A 25646-nucleotide genomic window follows, 5' to 3' on the forward strand; every position below is an offset into this window, starting at 1 on the left:
GTCAATGAAAAATAAATATAAATATATTGAGATCCACATGTTAGTCATGGTTAAGACATAAAACTAAAGGATTTTATGTAACCTATTTTGTTAAGTCGCATGAAAACAAAATTAGAAACATATCCTTTTCCCTCTCATGTTGTCATGTGCCATTGAGGAGCAACATGAAGAGGAGGGCATGATGGTCAATCATCCATGCTAGGAACGACATGCTGTCACTACTCGCCAAGAGAAGTGAATTTAGAAGTTGCCTCCTCCTTCTCCTCTTATCCTCTCCCTCCAACACGTGACTTGGGTGGGTTAAGACTCGCATGTGGAGCTCGAGCTATAAATGGTAGTGGTTTGAGGACCAACAAAAAGTATTGTAAAGTCGTCAGCCTTACCACTGTCTCGAGCGACATCCCTAGCTACACTGTATATGCATACCTTATTGGCTAAAGGCAAAGTTGGTAAGGAAGAGCCAGTGTGGTGACGGGCATACCATCCAATGACACGAGATATGTTCCTTCTTCGGCTATCCACCGTCATTGATGGGTGGTGCGGAAAAGCTTGTAGGGTTGTGCCCGCTTCTTCGTGCTCGCCACCCTTCACCTTGGGTTTCTTCTCTTCACTCTTCACATGGCTAGCATTCCATGGCTCCTAGGCCAGGCTAATAGTAGGGGCGGAAATAAGAGATGAGAAAGAAGAGGTGGGGATGAGGGGGTGAGGTGGAGCCTTAGATGGAGCAGGTATAATGAAGTTTCCATCTTTTTGTGTAGCCAATATATGAACCCCTATATATTTGTTTTAATTTGTTTTTTTTCACTTACGGTACCACATAAATGCTATATCAATGTTACATAGGACATAGGTCAAGTCAAACAAACCATGTAAGCAACACATTAATCAAAACTGTTCTAAAAACTACCGAGGAATTCGGTTCGTACTGACTTCAGAACTTGAGAGACGCTCTATACCCGATTTCGCGGTTTGAGTGACACATGAAATTCGACGGATAGTTGAGAGATGTCAATTGTATTTTTTTCCCCCAAAAAAAGCTCAAAGGGAGTTTGAACTTTGAACCCCTTCGTTCGGCCCAGTAATTCATCTGGGCCAGCTCTTTTACGGGAAAGGTTTTCTCTTGGGCCTTTTCTTGATTAAGTATCATTCCATGTTAAGCTGATAGCCTAATAACTGCTTTCTTTAGCCTTGCATGGAAGTATGGAACGATTGCCTTCTCCTGCAGATTCATTCGGTTGAATCCAAAATTAACCAAATGGATCGATCAACTACAGCAATTTCAATCCAACCACTGTGTATCGCTCCACCATTTTCGACAGGCACACAGCCCTTTGTTTGTCTTCGGTGAGAAATTTCAGGACATAACACTCAATTCGTACCCATTTCAGATTTTATCATCTGATTAGCAGCACTTTCGAATTTTACCACTAAACAGGTCAAATCTTCTATCTACTACCCCTTTCTTCTCTTTATCCTAAGTAAATGTATTTTCTCTTCTTTTCTTTTATCTGAAAATATAATATGGTGTAAACGAGTTGGTTTGTCTCGCGAAGATTGGATTTTTGATATGGTTTTGTTGGTTGGTTTGATTTGGTTGCAGTCGTGGCGGGAGGAGGCGGTGCTCGCGTACCAGAGCCTCGGGGTGGTGTACGGCGAGGTGGCGGCGGCGCCGCTGCATGTGTACCGGAGCGCCTTCGCCGGCGGGGACATCCAGCACTCGGCGGGGAACGAGGAGATCTACGGCGTGCTCTCCCTCGTGTTCTGGACGCTCATCCCGGTCCCGCTCACCAAGTACGTGGTCGTCGTGCTCCGCGCCGACGACGACGTCGAGGGCAGCACCTTCGCGCTCTACTCGCTCATATGCCGCCGTGTCCGCGCAGGGCTCCCCCTCCCCGGCGGCGACGGCGATGAGCTCGCGGGGCAGTGCAACGGCGGCACAGTTGCGCCCGTGTCGGCCGTGCGCGCCGCGCTGGAGAGGCACCGGGTCCTGCAGAGGTTGCTGTTGCTGCTCGCTCTGCTTGGGACGTGCATGGTCATCGGCGACGGCGTGCTCACCCCTACTATCTCCGGTGGAGTCCTCCCATTTCAGATTTTTACTGAGTGTCCCATTTCTTTTATATTTTCAGATAAAAAAGAAGAGAAAATACATTTACTTAAGATAAAGAGAAGAAAGGAGTAGCAAATAGAAGAATTCACCTGTTTAGTGGTAAAATCCGAAAGTGCTGCTAATCAGATGGTAAAATCCGAAATGGGTGCAAATTGAGTGTTATGTTCTGAAATTTCCCGTCTTCGGCCTATTTAGTTCTAAAAATATCACATCGAATCTTTGAACGTCTAAATAAAGCAATACATGAACATTAAAATTAAATACATAGTTACGGGGAAAAATCCTGAGACGAATTTTTAAGCCTAATTAGAACATGATTAGCCATAAGTACTATAGTAACAAATATGTGCTAATTATGGATTAATTAGACTCAAAAGATTTGTCTTGCAGCTTCCAAACGATATCTAGAATTTATTTTTTTATTCGTGTCAAAAACCTCTTCCGACATCTGATTAAATGTTCGATGTATATTTTTGCCAAAGAATTTTTGGTAACTAAACCAGGCCTTCGTTCCATTTCGTCATTCCGATGCAACCTTCAAGTGCTCGCATAAGGCTACAGGATACACTTGTCCACATCCACATCACACTGCCCCCGCCGTCGTTGCTGCCGTCCTTATCTCACGTACGTAGACTGATGATCCTTGTCTTAATTCTGACGAAACACAGCTCATGCATGCATGCATGCGCCGCTTCACTGAGCTGTATGCAAACCCGGGTCATGGTAATCTGACAGTATATGTATTTGAGATGTGAAAGGAATACTTCATAGAATCTTTGCCCACTGTACACTATTGCAGCATCATGGAATCGCAGTGTATGATCCTGTGAGATCAGTTGTCATTTCATTCACGGGGTTCTACGTGCAATCTCTGTAGTAATAGCGCTGTGCGGTAGGTGGTATTTGTTCTTATCCTGAAGTTTTTTAAAAGGGTAGCGTTATGGTATATTTTAGCGGCGGTAGTAGTACATCTAACTATGTATTTTTATAAATATATTAGATATTTTATTCAAAATTTTGGTAGGATATGTTTACTAATTTATCTATTTTAACATTATATAAGACATAAATTTATTGTAGAGTAATATATTTTAATTTCAATTTTATCCTTATAGAATTTCTATCGCATATTACCGATGTAGTATAATAAAATCATATCTGTTTGATCCAAAACAATAGACGACTTACAATCATTCGAGGGTATCTTAAAAATATCCTTTTAAAAATACACTAAGAAAGTAGTTTCAGAAACAGTGGCTGAATATCTTTAACATGTTTATGAATCTTATATTGTGGACATGAGAATTTAACCAAAGTGAGGCATCTTCTGAAGGCATGAATTGATAGGATTTTCACATTAAACATGGTCAATTTCTCTATTTTTTTCTTTAAAAATCGTCAAAACAGGATAGGTTGTTTCAATGAAAATATCAAAGTGTCCTACTTGTGTGCATGTGTAAAATTGTTGCGAGAGTTCTGTATATTACTGTCCATACCGTAGGCTATAGCAGGCATATGCCCATAAACCCATATGCCAATGGATCATGATTCCGAGGTTCCCTACTTTTAAAGTTACGTGATTTTATCACTTATATATGGATCTAACGAACCATATACTCACGTGTCAGTGACAAATATATCATGCTTTTAAAGGCAAAGGATCAATCCCATGCCAATGGCTGCTAATGCTCTTGCAGTACTGTGATCTGTGTCTGAAAACCAAGCCTTCCGGGGCTTAAAAAAAAAGCCTTCCTGGTGAGAGAACTTTGAAGGAAGTCCAGAATTTTTTACCATGGTCAGCAAACAAAGACTAAATCAAAACTGCTTAGAAACCAAACTATGGGCTCTTCCTCTGAGCATTTTTTTTAAAATTTTACTGTTACCAGTTACCATCTATGTTCAATTATCTTGTGTAAACAAGCATATGCTGGCGCGAGTATGTCATGTTTTTTCTTGCTTGGCCTATCTGAAAGCAACATGAATGTATGCAAAAGCCTGGCCTATCTGAAAGCCTATGTATGCAAAAGGTAAGATTAACCAATTACTTCTCAGTAGTTTCTAACTCTGATACTCCAACTGGGTACATTGGCCTATCTACACGTGACATGGCAAATGTATGCAAAAGCTTGAAGCAATTTTGTATATCAATTTGATATGGAGATAAGATTCCATGCACGCAGATATATGTTGCAGAAAAGAATTTTTAGTCCAGTCCAATTCACAGAAATGGCACCCAATGCAGGCTTTGCACTTGCAGGAGCCTTGTACTTTGTTTTGTTTGGTGCCAAAAACAACGGGCAGAAATAAAAACTTGAGATGGTCACTGCAAGAAAGTTTTTTTTATCCCCAGATGTGGATGATCATATGGCGTTTTAATCGTCTGATGAATTTTAGGAGGGCATGGATCCTTGGTAGTAAGGGGTGTTTAGATGGGGCTAAACTTTTTAGCCTCATATCACATAGGATGTGTGGACACTAATTTAAAGTATTAAACATAAATTAATAAAAAAACTAATTTTATAAATGAGTGGTAATCCACGAGACAAATTTTTTAAGCCTAATTAATCCATAATTAGATCATGTTTACTGTAGCATCACATAGGCTAATCATGGATTAATTAGGCTCAATAGATTCGTCTCGCGAATTAATCTAAGATTATAGATGAGTTTTATTAATAATCTACGTTTACTATTTATAATAAGCGTTTAAATATTCGATGGGACAAGGGACTAAAAATAAGTCACTTGTCCCAAACACTACCTACTATGCAGTAACAAAGGCTGACATGTGGGCCCATGGAATATAGGGCCCACATGTCAGCAGACAATCCCTGCCGAATTTTAGGTGGTGTTTAGATTGAGAAAATATTTGGGAGAAGTGTCATGTCAAATGTCTGACCGGATGTCGGAAGAGGTTTTCGGACATGAATAAAAAAATGAATTTCATGGCTAGCCTGGAAACCGCGAGACGAATCTTTTGAGCCTAATTAATCCGTCATTAGCACATGTTGGTTACTGTAGCACTTATGGCTAATCATGGGCTAATTAGGCTCAAAAGATTCGTCTCAAGATTTCTTTCATAATTGTGCAATAATTTTTTTGTTCATCTATGTTTAATGATTTATTTAGGTATCCAAAAATTCGATGTGATGTTTTTGGAGAAAAATTTTGGAAACTAAACATCGCCTTAGGATATATGCCTTCTCATGTTTTCTCTGAATCCGAGGTATTTGTCAGCACGGGGAACATAGATTCCATATCTCGAGATAGATAGACGAGTAAGGCCTCGTTTAGTTCCCAAATTTTTTCTCTAAAAATATCACATTAAATTTTTGGATACCTAAATAAAGTATTAAACATAGATGAATCAAAAAAACTAATTGCACAGTTACGGAAGAAATGTTGAGACGAATCTTTTGAGTCTAATTAGTCCATAATTAGCCATAAGTGCTACAGTAACCAATATGTGCTAATGACGGATTAATTAGGCTCAAAAGATTCGTCTCGCGGTTTCCAGGCGTAGCCGTAAAATTCGTTTTTTCATTCGTATCCGTAAACCCCTTCCGACATTCGATCAAACATTTAACGTGGCACTTCTTCTAAAAATTTTCTCAGTCTAAACACCACCTAAAAAGACTATGGATGCCCAACATGGGATAAAAACTGTGTCCTGGCCACTGCTCGTTCCTGTCCTTAGCAAGAAACATCCATGTGCAAGCGTGCTGTTGTTGCAGTTGTCCCAACAAAAATTCCAGTTCAGAGAGGCCACTACAGGCAAATGCAACGAACCAGGAATTTAATTATTGTACAACATACTGTAATCGATCTGTGAAGCATTTGATGGGCAAGTCTAGGATTGATCTTCAGTTTAAAGTAAGTAGTCATTTCATATCATATTAAAAAGTAGTCATTTCATATCATATTAAAGAAGGATTCGGTTTATCTGTTCTTTTGTGTCGAATGACTGAATAATTTTGTGATGACAATACGAGAGGACAAGAGAATGAATTAACTATTATAAAATAAAAAATAATTCTAAAATTTTTTATAATAAATTCATATGTAAAAATTTTATATGAAAATTACAGTTTAGTAGTTTGAAAAACATGTCGCTGAATGTAACGTTTCCATTCAGCAGAAAAGAACACAGCCAAATCACATTTAGATGCTAGAAATTCTTTACAGTGCATGGCTATTATAGCATATTCGACTCTTAGCATTTATTAAAGAAATTTTTTTTGCATGAAAATATATAAAAAAAAACTAGCTTAATAAAAAAATATTTTATTGCATTATTGAAGAGACCACAACTGACTCTACCTTTATACGTATCATTTTAAAATAAACTATTGTTACTGATATGGCTTAAGACAGAGCCTCCAATGGACTTAGTGTTGAACCTGCCCTTAGAAATCAGAATTTAATTCAACATGCAGACATGTAGATATGCTGTTTGCCTCGTCAGATGTTTTACTATGTTTAATGTCCACTGCTCTAGTTGCGGTCTAGCCCTCACGGATGCACAACAGGGACAGCAGCATGCCAAACATCTGAGCCTTTAAATACCCCACACCGCGAGACCTCCCCTGCTCCGTTCCAAGACACTCGCACGCAGACATCACAGGCTCGAACCGATCGAAAAACTGTAAGGCATTCATTCTCCTTCTGATCCTCCTGCGAAAAATTCTGCCAATCCCTACCCTTTTATGATTGGTTGCCTGATTCTTATTCCTGCATGTGTTGTTTCCTTTTCTTGTTGCTTGATTCTTGGAGATAGTTAGACGGACGAGGGTTTTCTGCCCTAAATCTTTGGGATCAGTCAGATCTGTTCTTTTTCACTGTACCGATTCACCAGTGTTGTACTGATATACTGCTGGAGCTTCGATCGCAATCAAGTTTAGATTGTGCAGTTAATGAGATGAATTCTTGATAGATTAGCTTCGTGCCTTCATCATTTCTTCTTGACTGCATGGCTTCTTGGTTTCTTTTTATTGAGATATGTGGCAGCTTTCATTTTATTATGATTCTTTTCTTCAGTTTTTAAAACATATTGTACTAGATGCAGTTGAGAGTACGCATACTTCACTGTTGTTGAATGAACTTGGTGCTAATCTTCTAATGGTGACAGTTTGAGCAGAGAAATGGAGCTAATCACAAATGTCTCCGAGTATGAGCAGCTTGCAAAGCAGAAGCTGCCGAAGATGATCTACGACTACTACGCCTCTGGTGCAGAAGATCAGTGGACTCTCAAGGAGAACAGGGAGGCCTTCTCTAGAATTCTGTAAGCTACCTTCCAAAACAGTAGGTTTTTATCTCTAAGAAAAAAGTAGGTTTTATCTAGCTAGCCTTTTCTACTTGGTAGCACTCCGCTAGATGAACTGTGCTTGTTTGATTCACAACAGCAGCTAATAATTCAGCTTAAAGTAATTCAATTGAAAAGTTATTGGAAAAAGTTAATGAGTTTTGACTATTTGAAAGGATCTGAGTCCTATACCTTTTGATGCCTCATGAAAAGATAGATGATAGGGCCCAGAGCTGTCTCCAACCCTTGTGGAAAATTCACAGCTCCGTGATCAAAATTAACTTAAGAAAATTTCAAGTTTATGATCAAGTTTGGATGCAAGTGGACCAGTTTGCTTTTGATTAATGTAAGAACATGACTGCCAAAGTGGACAAACAACATTGAGTAGAGGACAAAAGATCAGACGTGTCTTGTGACATGTGGTTTTGATGGTCAAAGTAGATGACAGTTTCATTAAGAATTCTCATACAAGATACTACACGAGAACATTATTTGTGCATGTGAAGATATACATCTTCTACAAGGCAACAGCTCTTTGTTGAAAAACCTGAATTGTATAGTACTATAATAATCTAATTGGGCTTGCACGTTTCCTTTAGACTTAAATATTTATCTTCAAAATTTGCCACTCTTAGTTTCTATATGAAATAGCTCATGAAGGGACCGACTCCGATGTATTTTATTGTTAGTAGAATTTAATCCATATCGTTGATCTATTTTTATAGAAAGACTGTGATTAAATTATAGGTGCAGCAGAAATTTGAAGAGGTAATATTGTCATTTTTATTATGATCTTTATTGCAAAAAATAAAATTACGGAATATTGTTAATCAGTTAATTAATAAAGTATAAAAAATACTCATTTTTAATTAATAGCTAAAATTAATTCTACTGATAATACCATGCTACCAGTAAAATATACCGGAGAGTTGCCCGCTTAACGAGCTTTCATTGGCAGTCAGTCATTCTGCGTTATCTCCAACCAGATAAAAGCAAGTCGCACACGTGATATCCTGAATATGAAAACGTATTAATCACAAGCTTCTCGAGCTTAACCTTTTTCCCTTTCCTGAAAAACTATTCCAGGTTTCGGCCACGTATACTGATTAATGTATCCCGTATCAACATGGCCACAAATGTCTTGGGCTTCAACATTTCCATGCCTATAATGATTGCTCCCTCAGCCATGCAGAAAATGGCACACCCTGAAGGTCTGTCCAAGCTGCACTCTCCCACTTTTTTCAATTTTCCATAGCAATGTTCTCATGGACAATTTTATCTGTATTCCAGGAGAACTTGCTACTGCAAGAGCTGCTGCTGCTGAAGGAACTATAATGGTTCGAGAGACCACAACAATTTGTGATCTGTTTGCTGTCCCCAAATGATTAGTCCAGTGTTCTAATGCTATGGCTGATCTTTATGTTTTTTTTTTCAGACATTGTCTTCATGGTCTACTTCTAGTGTTGAAGAGGTTAATTCAGTAGGACCAGGAATACGTTTCTTCCAACTCTACGTATGTATCTATACTACTTTAAATATATTTAGTGGTGGTGACAGTGAATCCGTCGTCCCGCTGCTTTCTGCGGTTATTTTGTGAAATAGCCCATGATATTTTCTAATATTATGAAATAGTCTATATTTGGTTTAAACAAGCGATATTAGTATGGTTGATTAACTTACTCAAAAAAGTATAGTTGATTAAAAAACCTATATTATTTTGTATATAATTCCAAAGCAAAGCATGTGTATTTTGCTAGTTTTCTTTTTAAAAAAAAAACTTATGATGTAAGAAGCACCATCGGTATTTCAACCTTAGCTCTGTCTTCACTAGGTTTACAAGGATAGGAATATAGTACGACAACTTGTAAGAAGGGCTGAAATGGCTGGCTTCAAGGCGATTGCGCTCACTGTCGACACTCCAAGGCTTGGTCGCAGGGAAGCTGATATCAAGAACAGGTAATTTTCCATCCAATGTGTACACTGATGCTTTGCTATGAAACCTCTATTACATTTCATTAGGTGGTTTGCATCCTGCAATATGTATTCTGAATTTCTGGTGCCTTGCAGATTCACCTTACCTCCACATCTGGTGTTGAAAAATTTTGAAGCACTGGATCTAGGCAAGATGGACAAGGTCATCTAATATTGTACTAATCCCCATGCATTTATATATGAACAAAAACTTTCTTGTATTCTTACATATGTTTTATGTTTTTTATTCAGACAAATGATTCTGGCCTTGCTTCCTATGTTGCTAGCCAAGTTGACCGCTCTCTTTCTTGGGAGGTATGCTCTGATAAAATCCTAAGTTTTATCTTTTATGCACCTCCATTGATTCCAGAGGATTAACTGGAGGTCTGGAGTATACTGTCTTTGTTCATCTCCTACTTCTTTGTGACAATGAAGTGATGCTACTGATGCACAATGCAGGACGTCAAGTGGTTACAGACGATCACCTCGTTGCCGATCTTAGTGAAAGGAGTCATGACGGCAGAAGACAGTAAGTGTTCAGTTTCAGAGTTCTGGTTGCTCCTCCATTATTATGTTTCTTTTGTTATGGCATGCATGGCCATGATCTGATGATCACATGAATTTTATGCAAATGCAGCTAGGCTTGCTGTCGAAAGTGGCGCAGCCGGTATCATCGTGTCCAACCACGGCGCTCGCCAGCTAGACTATGTTCCTGCAACTATCAGCTGCCTGGAAGAGGTATGCTAACTGGTTTGTTTACAAGATGCATAATGAAAGATTGCATCTTCAGAATGCTAGAGGAATCTTCAGTGCAACACTCAATCTCCTCAGCAATTACAGCATGAAACTTCACTGAACTTCCATGCATCTGTGCACTGAACGTGTCGAGCGAAACTCACTTCAGGTCGTCAGGGAAGCGAAGGGGCGGCTGCCGGTGTTCCTCGACGGCGGCGTCCGCCGTGGCACGGACGTGTTCAAGGCCCTGGCGCTGGGAGCTTCAGGAGTGTTTGTATGTCACCGGCCTGCCTGAATTTGCATATTAGCATCTGAAAATTTGCAGCGATAACACCGTGAGTGCTCGTGCTTGGTTCGTCAGATCGGCAGGCCGGTGCTGTTCTCGCTCGCCGTGGACGGCGAGGCCGGCGTGAGGAAGGTGTTGCAGATGCTCCGCGACGAGCTGGAGCTCACCATGGCGCTCAGCGGCTGCACGACGCTCGACGAGATCACCCGCAACCACGTCGTCACCGACAGCGACAGGATCCGCCGCTCCAGGCTGTAGAGCTCGGCGTTTTCGAATTTGTCCATTTACGCTAGCTAATCCATTTAGGATGATGCTACTGCTGTTATTGTGATCTCATTTGATGCCGGGTTAATAAGGAGATGGAGGCTGGATGTTGTGCCTCCAGGAGTATGTAGCATGTTCTTAATTAGTAGTTGCAGACTTGCAGTATTGCTGTTGTCTGCGCTCTGCACGCCTTGTGGCTATTCATACCCTTCTCTTGAATTTCTTTTGCTTACGCTTATAATCAAAAACTTAAATTTTTAATATTAACATTAAAATTAATTTTAGAGTATTCTCACGAAGTTTATTTTTTATCTTTATCGCTAAAAGTACTCGTATAAAAGTTTTATTAATAAATTATTTTATATTCATAAATTATTTTATCGTTTGCAAATATGTTGTTTTGTTTCTTCCATGAAAAAACAACGTACTTCTTATAAACAATTAAATTAAATCAAAATTTTCAATTTTATAATAGTTATAATATATAATTAATCATAGTTAATGATTTATCTCGATTTGGGTGCGGTTAAAAAGCTTCAGCTAGAAGCTGAATCAAACACTGTGCAAAACAAAAGAAAATAAAATAAAAACTGCCCAAATTCTGCCTCGACTCTCACTGTGAACAATTTGGCATTGCCGCATTTCCAATTTACGCAAGAAACAAAGCTGTCGTGTCGTTTCTGTTTGCTGCTCATGGTCATGGGCCATGGTCAGCAACTCGTCGGCCCACTGACAAGTGGGACCTCGGGTCCACTGTCAGTTCCACATACGCTACACCCCATCCATTACTGAAATTTCCACTGTGCATATGTGCATATTGCAGTTGATCTTATTCTGTAAACTTGGCCACTCAGGGAGTGATCCAAACTGTATATTTGTAATTGAAAAATAATTTATAAATAAAACTTTTTATATATGTATTTGAGCCATCTAAAAACCAAAACTGAAAAATAAACTTCAGTGATAAAATCTCAAAATTAATTTCGAATTTAAGATTAAAAATTTAAATTCAGCTTACACTTATAAGTAAAAGCAATAAGATGGTTTGCTGCCCTGTTACATGGTGACTGCAATTTGCAACCGTCAGCAGGGGGCCTATCCAGAAACCGGTTTTTACCACTAGGACGAATATCCACCCATTTATTACTACTTCTATTTTATATTACATAACTTTTTAAGCTATGTCTAAATTCATCAATGGATAAATATATATAATTTATATATATATATATATATGTGTCTCTAGATTTATTAGCATTTATATGAATCTAGGTAAAGTTAGAAAGTCCTACATCGTAAAACAGAGGTAGTATATGTTATATAAATAGTTATTAAAAATAAAAAAATATTAACAAGATATTAGTACAAGATGTATGACTCCGCGATATTCAAATTCGACCTTACAAGCTGTAAATAGAAATGTGAAGTTGCATTATGCATATACTGATTTTAGTTTAATTTGCTTCCTACAACTTATAAAAGTTAAATTTAAACTTACATATTTAACATATTTATGGAGTAATATACTGGCATATATCATATTAATCCATTTTATCTATTTTTTATTTTTTAATTAATGACTACGTATTTAAGTGACGTACAGGCAACGAGAACGTACAACGGGGTGCTAAAAATCCACACTATCCATCACTACATGATTTACATCCGTTGGATCCCTCCTCCTCCGTGATCTCAGCCGTTCGTTCTCTCGTATAGCCACCTTACCCTACCCCTTCTTCCACTCTATTACGATCCCAACGCCAGCGGCGAAGCCAACGAAGAGCAAACACCAGAAGGAGGGGAAGACCTGCTCTCCTGGCGATCGCGAGGCTCTCAGGATGGTAATCTCCCTTCCGATTTCTCGCTCCTTCTCCGCGGATTTGGTCGCGTTCCCAGTTGATGTCTTCGGCGCGGTTTGGTGCGATGAATTTGCGCGAGATCGGATCTTCTGGGCTGGAATTTCGACTCGATTAGGGGTGCTTTGCGTCAGATCGGAAGCAGGAAGAGGGCGCGGGGATTTTAAGGGAAATCTAGTGGTCTTTCTCGGTCTAAATGATGCCGAGTTCTTCCTGTTTTGATCGCGTGTGCGGTGGTTTTGGTCAGGTGGCGCTGCAACCAGATCCGTTCCTGAGCGAGCTGACGAGCATGTTCGAGCGGAGCACGGAGAAGGGGTCCGTCTGGGTCACCATGAAGCGCTGTGAGTGCTCTTTCATCTGGTAATCTGGTTTCGCTTTGGGTGGCCGAGGATTTGAAGTTTGAGTTGATGGGTTGTTTGATGTGGGCAGCATCGATGAAGTGCCAGGCGAGGTTGAAGAAGATGGCGGCGAAGGGGGAGACGGTGGAGCTCCGGTGCCTCGTCCGTGCCACAGACGGCAAGAAGAACATCTCCACCTCGGTACTGCGTCTATCCTTTGGCCCTTGCACTGCTGATAGGATTATGAGCTATGTTTTGCTTATGGTTGCTGGTTTTATGCATAATAGCAACAGCTTTATTATTCACTGCTAATTATGCCTTCAGGTGGTAAACAAGGAATGTTAATATTAGATTAGACATTTTTCATGTTTCACTGCCTAGGTATAATATACACTAAAACGCCTCGGATATGAAATTTTGGTACTGGTCTACTGGACAATTTCATTTGGTATTGTAGTCAGCGAGGGCTAGTATATGTGCTTTAAGAGAGAATGTATAACTGCTGCAATACTTAGGTCGAATCTGTGAACTGAACATTATACCAGATTGGTTTCTGTAGATTATAGAAGATAGAGTAGTTTGGTTTCTTAAACGTCTCACAAACATATTATGGCAGTAGCATGATCATAATCAGGAACTGTTCGATCATAAGCTTACTCATAGGACATCTTAACTCACTGGCATCCTATTGCAGTAGAATGTGTAGTGGTAGCATAACCACAAGTAGGAACATACTAACTATACTAGCACATGCTTAGTCGTAGCATTATAAAAAACAGCAATGAACTGTTCAGGAGACAAACTGGCTAAGAAAGAGTTTAGTGCCATAGCACGATAGCTGAACTTCATTTATCATCAAGACGGCAATTGTGTTATCATCGCACGTTTGCTTGTCCTGCAGAGTCTTGTTTTCATCAAGGGCATGTTTATCTCTATCACCACACAGTTGACTTGGGTCATTTTCTTTCATAAGAGTAAGACATGAGAAGTTCAGAGTCCAATTTCTCATGTACCTTATATGTGGTGAAAACTAACATGGTGATTTGGGGTACCCCACATTGAAGGCTAAAAATTGGTGATTATTTATCCCATGCAGTCCATGTAGATAGAGAATTAACTGCTATCACAATAATGGCTGGTGGAATCATTAGTGAACATATTGTATCCTGGTTTTAAAAAATGTCACGACTAATCTGTAATTTTGTATGAGCGCATGTCTGTTATTCCTGCTGCATTATACTTGTTGAAGGACACCCAACTGAGCATTTTTCTCTACCAAATGCTATATATCCTAGAAAAGGGATAGTGCAAGTACTTAGATGCTGGTGATACTTTGATGTTGTCCTTCAATATCATTAGAGGACTGTCACTTCCTATATGTTTTTGTGGTTTTGATGAAATAATGGATGTCTGAGTTGATTACTGATGGATTTATTCATCTTTCTGATGCCATGAACATTAACCATCTACTTATCTGAGATGTGTAAATATTCTTTTAGCTTAGGGTTTGACTCCAGCCAATAAATCTTACTGAAGCTTGTTATGTCTTTCAGCTCTCTGCAAAGGAGTACCTGAAATTCCAGGCTTCATATGCCACAGTTCTTAAAGCCCACATGAATGCTTTGAAGAAGAGGGAGAGGAAAGACAAGAAAAAAGCTGCAGAGGCTGAGAAGGTACCAGAGAAGGCGCCAAAGAAGCAGAAGGCGGCATCGTCTTCAAAGAAATCTGCAGGGTTCAAGTCGTGAGTAACTGAAAGAATTCACTAAGCCCTTTTTTGCCCATAACCAGAGTAATATGGGTGTAGTCAGGACATTATCCTCCATTTTACTCTTATTCATGTCCGCAAAATGAAGCGTGTGAATACCTTTTATAGAGCTGTGCCATCGAGATTAGCATTTTTGAAGCAGCTTTGGTTGTCTAGATGTAAGCCACCCTGGCATTTTCCTGAGTGCCATCATAGAAAGACATCTCTCTTAAACTGTGCTAGATCTGATCGTCAAGTAAGTGCAGTTTTCAATTGACAGAATTACATCTGGAGTAGCAAGTTATGCAGTTGAGACTAAAGAAATTCAGATTTGTTGATCATCTTGATGTTTGGGTGCTTCTTCAGTTTTGCATTATTAATGCTTGTGGAGAAAAGGTGCAAAAGTATGTTCCATTATTCTTTGTGATTCACATAGGCAAGTGGTGATCAGAATATAAGCAAATTCCAGGTTTGGTTGGTGCATAAACAACGGTTTATCACCCAGCAATTGCTGCATCAACATGGAGCCTGTCCCGGCCTCGTGGCCGTATCCTATTCCTGTGTATGGGCACGGTATTGTCGCTTCCTAGTTATTTTGTTCTGCGCTTCTGCTATCGTCCGGTCCCTCCTGATCCTCGTATTGCTTCAGAATACAGACAAGTCCAAGCTGCGGTTTTCACCATCATTTTGTATTTTCAAAACAGTTAGAAACCATATTTTGTGGTAATCCAGTATTTTTTTGTCTAGAGATTCACCTATAAATGGCGACCTTTTTTTATCCTACAAGTTGCGAGGGACGAATCTTTGCTGAAGTGAGTGCAGCAGCCGTCACCATCCCACCACCCAACCGGACAAAATCCGAGCAAAAAAAAAAAAATAATCCCAACCAAAGCAAATCAGGCAGCGCGGATGATCACTCACTGATCCGTCATCACCAACCAAAACGCCTCCGCGCTCGCGCTCCCCGTCGAGCGCACCGCGGCGCAGGCGCAGCCACCACCCACTCCCGATCGCTCCCGTCGCCACCCACCCCTCCCTCCCCTCCAAAATCTCATCTTTTGCGCCTCCTCGCCAACCAAACCCCGCCCACTTCGAGGGGAAGAAGATGAGAGGCCTGCTCGCGTGCGCTGCTCTCGCCCGCCGCGCCGGCGCCGCCGCCACCGCGCCCGCCGCGCGCCGCCACCTGGCGGGCGCGGCGGAGGCGGCGGAGGCCGAGCTCAAGAAGACGGCGCTCTACGACTTCCACGTCGCGCACGGCGGGAAGATGGTGCCGTTCGCCGGGTGGAGCATGCCCATCCAGTACAAGGACAGCATCATGGACTCCACCCTCAACTGCCGCGCCAACGGCAGCCTCTTCGACGTCTCCCACATGTGCGGCCTCAGCCTCCACGGCCGCCAGGCCATCCCCTTCCTCGAGTCCCTCGTCGTCGCCGACGTCGCGGGCCTCAAGGACGGCACCGGGTCGCTCACCGTCTTCACCAACGACCGCGGCGGCGCCATCGACGACTCCGTCGTCACCAAGGTCACCGACCAGCACATCTACCTCGTCGTCAACGCCGGGTGCAGGGACAAGGATCTCGCCCACATTGGGGCGCACCTGGAGGCCTTCAACAAGAAGGGCGGCGATGTCAAGTGGCACATCCACGACGAGCGCTCTCTGCTCGCATTGCAGGTGACCGGGTTCTTGCTCCCCTTTGGTTCCCGTGGGGGATTAACTGGTATTACTTTCTTAGTTAATTGATTCCCTTGATGGATTATACACCTCGAAAAGGGAGGTATCAATTGATTATTTATGGGAATTGGGAATGCCAGGCTTGGAGGTGAATAATCAATACTCGCTACTAGTGAGTGGATGATGGCAAACGAATAAGATTCGCCTCATATGTAGTAAATACTTTTGGCCACTTCAAGAAAAACTATAGAAGATTTGTATTACCAGAGGATCAGAGAATATAATCTAGTATGTGGTTTGTTTGATGCAGTGCAGTTTTAATTGTTATTGTCGACGGAGTGTGGAAGATACCCCAGGATGCACAATGCTTTGATGTGCATATGAGCAATAGGTAGTATGGAAGATGTTTGATTTTGATGGAGTGTTGGTGGAAAGATATAGATTCTTTATAGTTTAATGTTTGGTGGCATTTTCATGATCAGTAAATGTTGTTTCTGGCTGACAAACATAAGAGAGTTGACAGTGTCAATTACTGTCGTACGCTACCACACTCGTGGACTCAAGCTGTCAAACAACAGTTCTTCTTTTCTAAATCATTATTTTATTTGTTATAATGCTTGTCTGGAACTGATTATATTGATTTGTTGAGGTAGTGGTTGAGCAAGTTTGTGTGTCGTTTTCTTGGTTGGTGGAAGCAAAGCCTTTTTGAGCCCTGTGGTTTTATTTTTAGTGTAATACAGAAGTGCTTTGGCCATATTGTCACAAAATATAACTTTTAAGTTTCATATGCAATCATGATATGACACATAGAACCTGGTTCATAATGAACCCTTCTTGCAACAAGTTTGTTATTTCATCAAGAAAGAAATGGATGAATGTTTGTACAAATATATATCCATGGATAGAAACGTTGCCTGGTGTATTTTGTACTTTCACCTTTTCATTCAAGATTTCTGTAAACTTGTCAGAATATTCCTAACTTTCTTAGACTTTTGTAGAATTTTATGGTAGAGATCAATTTTCACCATGAAGTATATAGAAAATTTATCTCCTGATGATATTACTTGTTCTTTTCACACGAGTAGGGACCTCTTGCTGCACCAACTCTTCAGTTACTGACAAAAGAAGACTTAAGCAAAATGTTTTTCAGTGACTTCAAGATGATTGACATCAATGGATATGCTTGCTTTCTCACTAGAACTGGGTATGCTTCATTTGATCCTTTACTCCATTTCTTCTAATATGATTTATATGTCAAGTCCTTGACAACCACAGGACTATCTTTTCTTTGTGGAATTGCTCTGAAGATTATGTCGGTATTCTGAGAATTTCTTATTTCAGTTATACTGGTGAAGATGGCTTTGAAATCTCTGTTCCATCAGAGAATGCAGTTGATCTTGCAAAGGCCCTGCTTGAGAAATCTGAAGGCAAGGTGAGGCTGACCGGTTTAGGTGCCCGCGACAGTCTCCGTTTGGAGGCTGGCCTCTGCCTGTACGGCAACGACATGGAGCAGCACATCACACCAGTTGAGGCTGGTCTCTCATGGGCAATTGGCAAGAGGAGGAGAGCAGAAGGCGGCTTCCTGGGAGCAGATGTGATCCTCAAGCAGCTCCAGGAAGGCCCCAAGATCAGGCGTGTCGGCCTCTTCTCGCAAGGGCCGCCTCCTCGGAGTCACAGCGAGATTGTGAGCAATTCCGGGGAGAACATTGGTGAGGTTACCAGTGGAGGGTTCAGCCCCTGCCTGAAGAAGAACATCGCCATGGGCTACGTGAAATCAGGATTGCACAAAGCTGGGACAGAGTTCAAGGTTGTCGTCCGTGGGAAATCCTACGATGCCGTCGTCACCAAGATGCCATTTGTGCCAACCAAGTACTACAAGCCCTCATAGATTGTACAAAGGATGTTCCTTTCGGTTGAAAATTTTCTCATGCAACTCCTCTTGTCGCGGCTTTGTTCTGCAATGCTGCATCTGTAACTTCTGTAAGGTTTCATCTTGCAGCTTGACATTTTACCTCTGCCCGTCTAATAATATGAAATGTGATATGCAGTATGCTTTTCCTTTCTCACAAGTCATAGCACTTTGTCTTCAGAATCTGGTGTATGCCTTCAAAGCCATGTGGCCGCAGCAGATATCTCAGAACGCATGTTCAGCAACTGCTTTGCCGCTTTTGTGGGTGTCTATAAACTCAGGTGTTCTTCAAGAAAGAACACTTGACTTGATAGCCAAACATGCAGAAAGTGGTATCTGCAGTCCCTTGAATCAAAAGAGTACAAGAAATGTAAACGAAGAACGACAACAGCCATGGACTTGCAGGCAGTGGATCTGGTGGGCCCCACAGGTCAGTGAGCAAGCCGTCGGTTTAGTTTACCCAAAACGTACCTCTCCAGCTACCGTCCGATTAACCTTAGGCGGTTGAGATGGAGCGAGAAGCACCGAAGCATAGCTGAAGGCGCTTTTGCATCTGGACCCCCGGGAAAAGGTGTAATACCGTATTGCTTTGTATTGTAGGCTCTGAACAGTTGAGCACATCAGCTAAAAGACTAATGGACGAACATTCGCGCATTTTTTAACCCACACAAATATTTTATATATAAACTTTATATATATATATATATGTATAATTCTCTAATGTATAATCTTTGTACATAGTTTTTAATATGGTAATTTTCATGTAGATATTTTTTACTACATATTAAAATATGTTATAAATTTATTTCTATGTATGATTTTTTTATATGTAAATTTTCTAAAAATAAAACTTTATATATATATAAATACAAATTATAAAAAAAATCGTATACTTAATATTCAGACTGTTTGTGCGGGTTAACGGGAAAAAAATTCTGTGCAGCCGGGCTGTACCGGGCTTCCTCTGCACCCCTGCTCCAAATATCTAACGCGTGGGCAAGTAAACGATCCAACGGTGCACAGCCCTGTGCGATCATCGTGAGCGTTTCCTCCGCTCGGCTCAGCCCTGGCTCGCTGCACCTCAAGATCACGGATTCGGCTCAAGAAACGGCTCAAAACGCTCGCCTCCCTCATCTGCATGTGGGAAAAAAAATTAATGCTGCTACCCGGCCTCTCTTGTATGTTAGAACAAATAATCAATTAAACTTGTCTTTTGGCACAATTATTCTCAGATTCCCTCAAATTTAGAATGAGAAATCTGAAATCTTGTGTAATCTGATTCCTAGATGTTGTGATCTGAACATCAAAACTTGAGATCCAACTCTAGAATGTGTTGTCTCGAAGCTGAATCTTCTCAAACAAACTAAATAGTTTCACATCTCAAACAGCAAAGCAGGAGTTAGATATATCGCTGCTGAGATCTCAACCCAAAAACAAAAAATTCAGTGAAATAGTCACATTTTCTTTAACACATCCATCACATTGCATATTTGAAAGCATCAATATATAAGTATTTCAGATAAGAAAATACATTCAACATTGATGAAAACATCGACATGAGCAGCACATACTTTTTCCTCCCGGCTGAGCAACAGATGCTTTGCACAATAGAACGTTGTCTTTACTAAATATACTGGCAATGATGAACTGATGAAGCCATCTACATGAGCATGCTCAGCCGCATCCACATCCTGAGTGGCCAGGATGGACCGACCGACTGACCGAGGAAGATGGAGAAGAACGCGCACGCAGCATGCTTGGCCTCGTCGACGCGGATGCCACCGCCACCAACGACGGGGTGCCCGTGGCCAAAGGGAGTCGGAGGGGAACAATCCGGTAGTGGCGGCGGCGATAGCAGGAGGCTATAAGGTCGAGAAACGAGGGAGCCAGGGAGGGAATCGACTTTCACGAGCGAGCCGAGTCCTCGTCAAGCCTTCGAACGAGCCGACCGAGCGTACAACGCGCCTACATCCCACTGACCTTGAGTTGAGTTAGGTTCCTCGTTGGATTGGTAGCTAGGCCTATCCACGCGTTGCGCATCCCGTTCGGGGTTGCAAAGGAGGATCGCTGCAGCCCGGCTGCACAGAATTTTTTCCCGGTTAGGAAAACGGGGGCACAAACTTCAGACTGAAAGCGCTTTTGCGTCTGGACCCCGTGAAAAGGTGAAACGCCGCATTGTTTTGTATCGTGGGCTCTGAACAGTTAGCCATCCATCCACATGTCGACCTCGAGCGGGCGGCGGAGCTCCGGCGAGCCGTGGTGGCTGCCAGCCATGGCGGTGCTGCAACGAGCTTTGGCCGTTGGCGATGGCGCGGGCATCAAAATCACGTAACCGCGGAGAGCGAAGACCCAAGCTGAGTGAGGACGATCTCGCGCGTGGGCGAGATGCGTGCAAGGTGCAACCTGGCGGTGGCGGCCAGACAGATCAAGAGGGACGGGGTGGGTCGACAAGCTTGGTGTTGGTGGTGGGCGGCCATGGCAGGGAGGGAGGGAGGGAGGCAGAGGATCGATCGGTCCATCACTCCACTCGTGAGTCTACTGGAGTACATGCTTCGCCTGCCATCGTTCATCACCGGGGTCCAAAACGTACGCACGCCTCACTGCCAACTTATGCTTCGTGTCGGGCCTACTCCGCACTCCCCACAAACCTCTAAAATTCCCGCGTAATTTACTAGTGATTTCTAAGTACTCTCCTATACAGTGCCGGCCTAATTTGTAACTTCAGTTATTCAGATCAGCCTTAATTAATTTGCCTCGTCTTGGTAGTTTGTTCCAACATAATCCTGCTCAGTGCAATCAGTCACTCGAGCACTTATCTCGTACTCCACAACTACTCTGTCCAAAAAAGAATCTTATAGAATTTTCTTAAAATACAATTCAATTCCTTCAATTCTTCTTTGAAAATCATACAAAGCGAAGAGATATCTCATTTCTTACATAAATTTGGAGAAAGATTTGTCTATATTTATAGTCAAAGTTAAAGCCTTTTTGTACTTCTTAACTTATCATTTTTCATCCTCGATATCATCAAATGCTGGTTGGTATTCATAACCTCTTCCAACATGGGAATATTTTCGATCCTTGCCAAAAACTGAAACTCTGTCGTTTCAAGCCGAATTCATGCTCAAAGTTTGAGACGTTCGAAATAAAAAACCTTAACCGAAAAACACTATCGCTTCCACAGTTCCACGTCCACGCAAAACACTAACCACGCAAAGCGTAGTTAGCTGCACCTTCTTCTTTACTAATACTAGTAGTACTACCAAGCAACCAGCATTCTGCAAGAATGCTAGTGACATCATGTTATGTTAATGACTTCTACTTGATGTAAAGAATCTTCCTCGGATGCGAGATGAGTTTCCTGCTTGCTTCTGCAGCCATATTTATACGTCGCTCAGGGCAGTTTCTTCTTCAGTGAGACCGGCCTACATTTTATTGCGATGGTTAGTCACCTGTCCGGTGCCATGCCACTGCCTGACTGGCGTACCACTATACCAGTGCCAGCAGTGTTGCCTCTGACTTGTCCTAGTATTACTCTGTGTTCAACGTACCTCTTTGGAGGTGTTCTTTGAAGATCTTTGAGGAAAAATGAAATATTATCTGATTTTTTATCCTATTTAGTGGTGTAAACGATGAAATTAGTTACTATACAATTCTATTTTAGAAAAGCAGGATTATAAACTTCTATATAGAAACTTTTTGTAAAAAAAAATGCACCATTCAGCAGTTTGGGAAGCGTGCATGCAAAAGCCGTGGAAAAATTTTAGTTAAATAACACCGTCCTTGTATTCAAGTTTAATATCTTGAGAAGTTTTATGGTATTTTAGCAATTGTCTTGGTACCAAATTTTTATTATAAAGTTGTGATATCTACATTTATCTACTACCTCCATCCCAGTATATATGGGATTCTGACTATTCACTTATAACTTTTAACCATTCGTTTTATTTAAAAATTTAGTGCAAATATAAAAAAAATTATAAGTAATAATTAAACTACTTTTAATAATAAAGAAAATAAATAATATTTTCAAAAATTTTTAAATAAGATGAGTGGTCAAAATAAATTGAAAGTCAAAATCCCATATAATGTGAGATAGAGGGAGTAGTATTTAGAGATACCGAAGTTTTCTAATATAAAATATATTATCTTTCAGTACTTCTCAATAATGTTAAAATTAAAAGGGTTACTTTTGGGATTCAGTGTTTGTTACTCTTCTGTTCTGGAAAAAGATATTTGCTAGTACAACTTCATAGTTGAGAGTTAAGAACTTTTGATACTACTAATGGCCAGTGATTGACTGATTGTCATGCTGTGGAAGTGATTATTTCTACGACAATGCTTGAGCTAACAGTCAGGCCGAACCTGCATTCTCTCTACGTCCACGACAACGAAGGAGTGGTACATATGCCTGTACTTACCTGACACATCAGCTTCCTTGGTCCCCAGAAGGCAGCAATACAACAACGCAATTATGTGAAGAGTGGCATTAAACAGCATATGTTTTACTACTGTAAGCACCAGCAAACACACGAGGCATCTGATCTAAATAGTGGGATTTGCATTGCCATTATTACACTGAGAAATCACAGTAAATTCCACAAACGAAGGTCAGGGGAAAAAAGGGGTCAATCGACAAGAAAAGCTTGCTCCAATTGCACGTCCTTTTGAGATGCTCTTTCTGCAAGATCTCTTCCAAGCTATTCCGATCCTTATCGTAGGCAAAGACTTGCAATGTGGATCTGTCTGTCTCCTTCAGGCACTTGTGATCAGCTTTTGAAGTTCACACACTAAAAATACTATGTAAGCACAGAACGATGGTCATGCAATCTTTTGTCTCTACTAGTATCCTTCTAATCGATCTTACGTGTTCTCTGAACATTGCCAATTATGCTGTTTCGCATGAAGACAGTTGCTACATTGAGCTTAGAAAAGTTTGAGCACTTGTTCCAGTATGTTTACCGCACTTTTGTACCAAAAAAGCAGCAGAAAAGTGGAACAACTTTGCCATATACTCATGACTCGTATGGAAGTGTGAGAGATGATATACTACAGGCCCACAAGGTTATTCCTCAATTTCATCATTAATCAGATAGGATATATGTACTGCATCGACATTGCAACCTAATCAGAAGGGAGATGGACTTTTAGCACAAGGATAGACATTCATCCGTTTCTTGTATTGAAAAATATGAAAAAATTAAGATATATTAATATAAGTTATATCACTCTATAAATATGCAAATTTAAATTCTACTCCTACAAATTGAAACAAAAATAACAAATTAATATAATTGTGATAGTCTACATACTAGTTTCAATTTAATTTGTCTTTTCTGTTACTCGTATAAATCAAATTTGATCTTACATGTCCGCAGAGTGATATATCTTATATTAATATACTTGTCAAATTTTTCTATACTTTTTGTAACTATTTAGGTCAAATGCAAAAAAGGGGTGGATGTCCACCGTATGCTAAAGGTCCATCTTCCCCTAATCAGACTAGTAGCATATACTTTCATAGCTTTACCTGAAGAATCTAATCAGATAGTACCCGTAGTACTACACTCCTTTTCAGCTACACCTTTAAAGACTAGAAAACCATTTAACTGTAAGTCTGAATAATTAATGACAGAACAACAGCTTAAAAATGAATAATGTCACAAGAAAACTTCGTCTGAGAGGTTGCCGATTGCCAGCATGAAATCAAGAACAACGCTAACCTATCTGACAAAGAGTGAGAATTAACATCATAGCTAAAATTTGTAATCTCTTCTAATCCGAGAAGGACAAGCACATATGTAACAGCAACAGTTCCTTTACTCGTACTAACTGACAGTTCATATATGAATAAGAAGAACAGTTCATAAACCTCTAGGCCGTGTATATATATATATATATATATATATATATATTTCATCGACCAGTTCCTCAGAAAAAAGTTGCTAGCTGTATCACACTGTTGAACTCATAATAAACGAGTGCAAAGAAACATTAGCCTGAGGGGCTGAGATAAAAAAAACAATGGAAAAATATATATACTTACCTAAGCAAATCAACGTGCAGCTGCAAAGGCGACGTGATATTGGCACGGCTCAATCAAAGAGTGGAGCCCCTCGTCTTCGGAGCACAAGCTTTCTGATTGAACCGCACCAATATCCCGTTCCCCACGGAGAGCTGAACAATCCCCCAACGATCAGCATTCAGATCGTCAAAACAGAAAGAAAACGATCAGAAATACAGCAACAATCAATACTTCCCCTCAGGATCAAGCAAGAGTTCAGGAGAACAAAGAGATCGATCAGACAGATCGAGAAACACAATAGCGAGCTAGGCAAAGCACTCTCTTTTTTGGGTCTCATGCAGAAGAAGCAGAACTGACGGCCGGAGGAGATGAGAAGAGAAGGAAGGAGCAGGACGAGGCGAAGGGAGTCGCAGGATTCTTTAATAGGGCTTCTTGGAGGCAATGCAAAAGAGAGGCATAGCACAACGACATGGCTAGCTAGCTAGCTGCTAGTGATCTGCTAATGAGTGACATATAGGAGGAGGAGCCGGGAACAGCAACGGCATTGGCAAACGAATTGAATGGGCCAACAACCAAACAAAGAGGAGGTTGGAGCATTTATGAGACGCAATGAATTGAAGAAAAGCAAGGAGAGGAGAGGGAAGGTCGTCACGCTAGGAGATGCCTCGAGTGAGAGATCGATCGATCGATCGATGTGGACGTCGACATTAACGACGATTTGATCGATTCCAATAGGCATCAGCAGCAGCAGCAGCAGCAGCAGTGTGGGGGCGTGGCTGGATTGAATGCACTGCAGTGATTTCCCATCCCCTCCACAGGCTATGCAGGCATGGCATGGGATGTTTGCCTTCCCCCACCCTCTTCTGCTGCTGCTGCTGCTGCAACCTGCATCTGCATGTTGCCAACCCGGCCTTCTCTCTCTCTATTTCTCTCTACACACACAAAAGCATCGATCGATCTCTCGCTTCTTGTGTTGTTGCATGGCTGTGGCTTCAGATCGAGTGTACGTAATGTTTTTTGCCTTGCCGTTTGATGATGCGTCGTAGGCCGGCCGGCAAGCAATGGCTGGCTTCCAAGGAACCGGTTAATCTCTCCGTACATACGTACGACGACGAAGACGATGACGACCATTGGTCTCTCTGAACTCTGATACAAGTACTGAAACTGAAGAACTGAAGAAGCTGAACGCGTTTCCTTCCTCGCTGTGATCTGATCTGATCTGATCTGATCGATCAGTGTACGTAGCATACTCGAAAGGGGAAATTAAAGTGCCGTTAATTCCTGAAGCGATCGATGAGCTGAGCTGAGCGTGTAGTCAGAATCGATCGGCGTACGCTGGTACTACGATCGACGACAACCATATATGCATAAATCGTCCGTGAATTGAAGTTTTGGCCGGTGCGTGTTGCGTGACGCTATGAGCCGCTGCTGGCAGCA

At 41.3% G+C, this 25646-nt stretch overlaps 4 protein-coding genes across 4 annotated transcripts; all 4 read left to right on the top strand.

The window, feature by feature from the left end:
• Nucleotides 1-719: 719 nt before the first annotated feature.
• On the top strand, nt 720-2130 carry LOC107304037 (potassium transporter 24-like). The gene is made up of 3 exons (XM_015836095.2): nt 720-728; nt 1601-1995; nt 2127-2130. The coding sequence occupies exons 1-3, from the start codon at nt 720-722 to the stop codon at nt 2128-2130; spliced, it is 408 nt and encodes a 135-aa protein (XP_015691581.2).
• Nucleotides 2131-6701: 4571 nt separating this feature from the next.
• Nucleotides 6702-10929, top strand: LOC102711148 (peroxisomal (S)-2-hydroxy-acid oxidase GLO3). Its single transcript, XM_006652786.2, has 12 exons — nt 6702-6752; nt 7236-7388; nt 8496-8620; nt 8700-8746; nt 8845-8922; nt 9241-9365; nt 9477-9543; nt 9633-9695; nt 9840-9909; nt 10018-10118; nt 10285-10389; nt 10477-10929. Exons 2-12 carry the CDS (start codon nt 7249-7251, stop codon nt 10657-10659), a joined length of 1104 nt encoding a protein of 367 aa, XP_006652849.1. The 5' UTR covers nt 6702-6752; nt 7236-7248; the 3' UTR covers nt 10660-10929.
• Nucleotides 10930-12337: 1408 nt separating this feature from the next.
• On the top strand, nt 12338-14947 carry LOC102720325 (signal recognition particle 14 kDa protein). Its single transcript, XM_006653717.2, has 4 exons — nt 12338-12506; nt 12769-12862; nt 12951-13060; nt 14413-14947. The coding sequence occupies exons 1-4, from the start codon at nt 12504-12506 to the stop codon at nt 14602-14604; spliced, it is 399 nt and encodes a 132-aa protein (XP_006653780.2). The 5' UTR covers nt 12338-12503; the 3' UTR covers nt 14605-14947.
• Nucleotides 14948-15564: 617 nt separating this feature from the next.
• On the top strand, nt 15565-18341 carry LOC102720602 (aminomethyltransferase, mitochondrial). Its single transcript, XM_006653718.3, has 3 exons — nt 15565-16275; nt 17361-17479; nt 17617-18341. The coding sequence occupies exons 1-3, from the start codon at nt 15709-15711 to the stop codon at nt 18161-18163; spliced, it is 1233 nt and encodes a 410-aa protein (XP_006653781.2). The 5' UTR covers nt 15565-15708; the 3' UTR covers nt 18164-18341.
• Nucleotides 18342-25646: the final 7305 nt, after the last annotated feature.

The sequence above is a fragment of the Oryza brachyantha genome, chromosome 4 (genome assembly GCF_000231095.2).
Source record: "Oryza brachyantha chromosome 4, ObraRS2, whole genome shotgun sequence".
NCBI lineage: Eukaryota > Viridiplantae > Streptophyta > Magnoliopsida > Poales > Poaceae > Oryza > Oryza brachyantha.